The sequence below is a fragment of the Sinocyclocheilus anshuiensis genome, unplaced genomic scaffold, assembly GCF_001515605.1.
Source record: "Sinocyclocheilus anshuiensis isolate Anshui unplaced genomic scaffold, SAMN03320099.WGS_v1.1 scaffold1276, whole genome shotgun sequence".
Lineage (NCBI taxonomy): Eukaryota > Metazoa > Chordata > Actinopteri > Cypriniformes > Cyprinidae > Sinocyclocheilus > Sinocyclocheilus anshuiensis.
Genome location: NW_015544217.1, coordinates 143,269 through 145,784, shown reverse-complemented (window position 1 = coordinate 145,784; position 2,516 = coordinate 143,269). Strand labels below are relative to the sequence as shown.

Below are 2,516 nucleotides of genomic sequence, written 5' to 3'. Positions count from 1 at the left end.
ACAGGTCGCATCCATAAATCAGATTAGTTCTGTCGCTTTACACACTTGCCAACTGCTCGGTTACTCTGTGAGCTCTAGGTTTGCTTGTCAGTACTTCAAAAGGTAATGCTTGACAATGTCAAAATTTAGCACAACAACACCTTGGAAAATCAGACAGGGCTCAGAAAGTGTGTGTTAATAAAACTAAGTTGCATGAAAGGAAAAGAAAAAAACTCTGAGACTTTCCAGTGCAAACAAGAACATTTCCACGCATGCATGAGAAACGTGATATACATAACTGGAAACAATAAAGTGGGAGCATGAGCAGGTTCACGTGTGTGAAGAAGTCTAAACATTTTTCTGCAAATGTCAATTTAGGGTCTTTACTAACCATCCTAACTACGTTTAACATTAGAACGGTGTGAAAAAAAATCTAGCAAAACTCGGCAAAGCAAAATAAAATTATATACATACATACATGCATACATAAATAAATAGTCTATATTCCCAACTAAAAAAACCTCCTAATTTACTTTCAACATAAATTATTTGTAATATAAAGTGAAAAAAATAAAATCCAGCATTACATAAACCACTTCCATACTCCAGAATATATGATGAAGAGTTTATTTTATTAAGCATACATCCACACAAATGTAGCAAACTGCTGTTACTCTTACCTGCCACATCTTCATACACATGAGCATCCCCAGCTTTGAATCTGGTTTCAGAGTGCAAACTGGAGTCCAGCTCTTCACCTCCACCACACTCACCTGAAAAAACATCATACACATTAAAAACTTGGATTTGTTTTCACTGCTAAATTTTTCTTAAGAGCAGTTTCAGAGAAAATCATTAAGGGAGTCATTAGGAGTCACTACTATTAATGCTGAAGTACTGCAAGTTGAACGCACGCCTAGATGATACAGGCACTTTGTCAATGATTCATAGTCGGTTATTACTTCTCTTCAATCTTTAGCAGATGGTATCCTCACATCAACGCTAAAATGAGTGATATCCTCCAAATAATCTATATTCACAGACTTTACAAAATGCACAAAAGCTCTGCACAGATGTGCATTAGTCAACTGTCCTGATAGTTTGCCATGATGCATGTTCACAGGTGGTAAGAGAGTGCAGCCAACATTGGGCTGATTTCCAGCAGCTTCCCATTTTCATGCACTCTGCCTCATCAAGTCTTGACTCGTCTGACTCCAAAAAGAGGCAAATGATAAAAAATAAAAAACACAACAGAAGGGCCATGACCATTAATAATAATAAGGAACTGACACACTAATGTTTCTGCCTAACAACATTAAAAATAGTGTGACCACTTGTGAACATGCATGCAGATTTCCCTGGCAACTACAACAGCGTCAAAAGTATCTGGACACTTTAAGCCACTACATTAGACAAAAAAAAAATCTAAACCAGAGACATTTGCAAACTAACGATGATGTATAATTGGTCTCAAGGTGATTTTTAGTGGATGCATGAAGTCAAGTTCTCCTCAAGTTCATACAGGAGTAACCACACATGCAATTAATCACATTAACCAGAATGTTTCTCAATTTTGAACATTTGTTTTGTAGAATCTTTTGCTCAAAGTGTTTTTTTTTAATAACTTCAACTTGGTGTAATATTTTATCTAATACAGTGATTTTTTTGTTTTTAATAAGTGTCCAAATACTTTTTAGGACACTGTAAATAACATGCATACAATATCACTATAATAACTCCTGAGGAACTGGTTGAGGCCAATATGTCTGGCCTGATTGCACAGGCAGCCATGATTAAGAATCCTCCTAATTAAGTTCAATTTACCATCTCTGACTTCAGACCATTTCATATTTTAACACTAAGACACATCTGCGCGTTCTACACGTGTTTACCACTGTAACTATAAACAGCAGAGAAGGGCAGCTCTCATCCCCCCAGGTTAGAGAGAGAGAGAGAGAGGGGGAGAAAACTTGACGCGAGTTAAACAGTCAATAAATAACAGCGAGTCTATTAATTAAAGCCCTGCACTGTCAGCCTCATTGGAATGCTAAACATGAAAGCCTCCAAGAACACCGGAAGACATAGATGAGGTCAATGTTTGAGTTCCGGACTCCCAGCATGCCTTGCAGCACTGTTATTTGTTATTTGACATATAGTGGTGCAGTTTGCCTGCAGTTATCTTGTGACGGTTATTACCTTCATGGCCTTTTGACAAGGCTTTCATTACTGAGTACAAGGTGGGAGGGAGCTGTAAGAGTGCTGTAAAAGCAAGACCTAACTTTTCCATATGCTTGAACACTATGGGGAAATGAGTACACTAGGTAGTGCACACTATATTGAATACTAAGTGACAAATGCTTCTATACCCCTTTTTCACCTAAATGGCAAATATGTAGTTAATACATTTTTAAAAATTATATTCATTATTTTATTTTATTTGTATTCGTGATTTCATTTAATTTTTTAATTATTTATTATGAATTGTAATAAATAAATGTAAAAAAATTTTCATAAATAATTATATTTAATATATATTA

General features: G+C 35.8%; 1 protein-coding gene across 5 annotated transcripts in view; it reads right to left on the bottom strand.

The window, feature by feature from the left end:
• Positions 1 to 2,516, bottom strand: part of gnb1l (guanine nucleotide binding protein (G protein), beta polypeptide 1-like) — a 115,499-nt gene that overhangs the window by 98,429 nt on the left and 14,554 nt on the right. For all 5 annotated transcript variants that reach the window (XM_016497945.1, XM_016497947.1, XM_016497946.1 and 2 more), the window contains exon 5: positions 660 to 752. In XM_016497945.1, the coding sequence (XP_016353431.1) occupies positions 660 to 752 (93 nt within the window). The remainder of the gene's footprint in view (positions 1 to 659; positions 753 to 2,516) is intronic.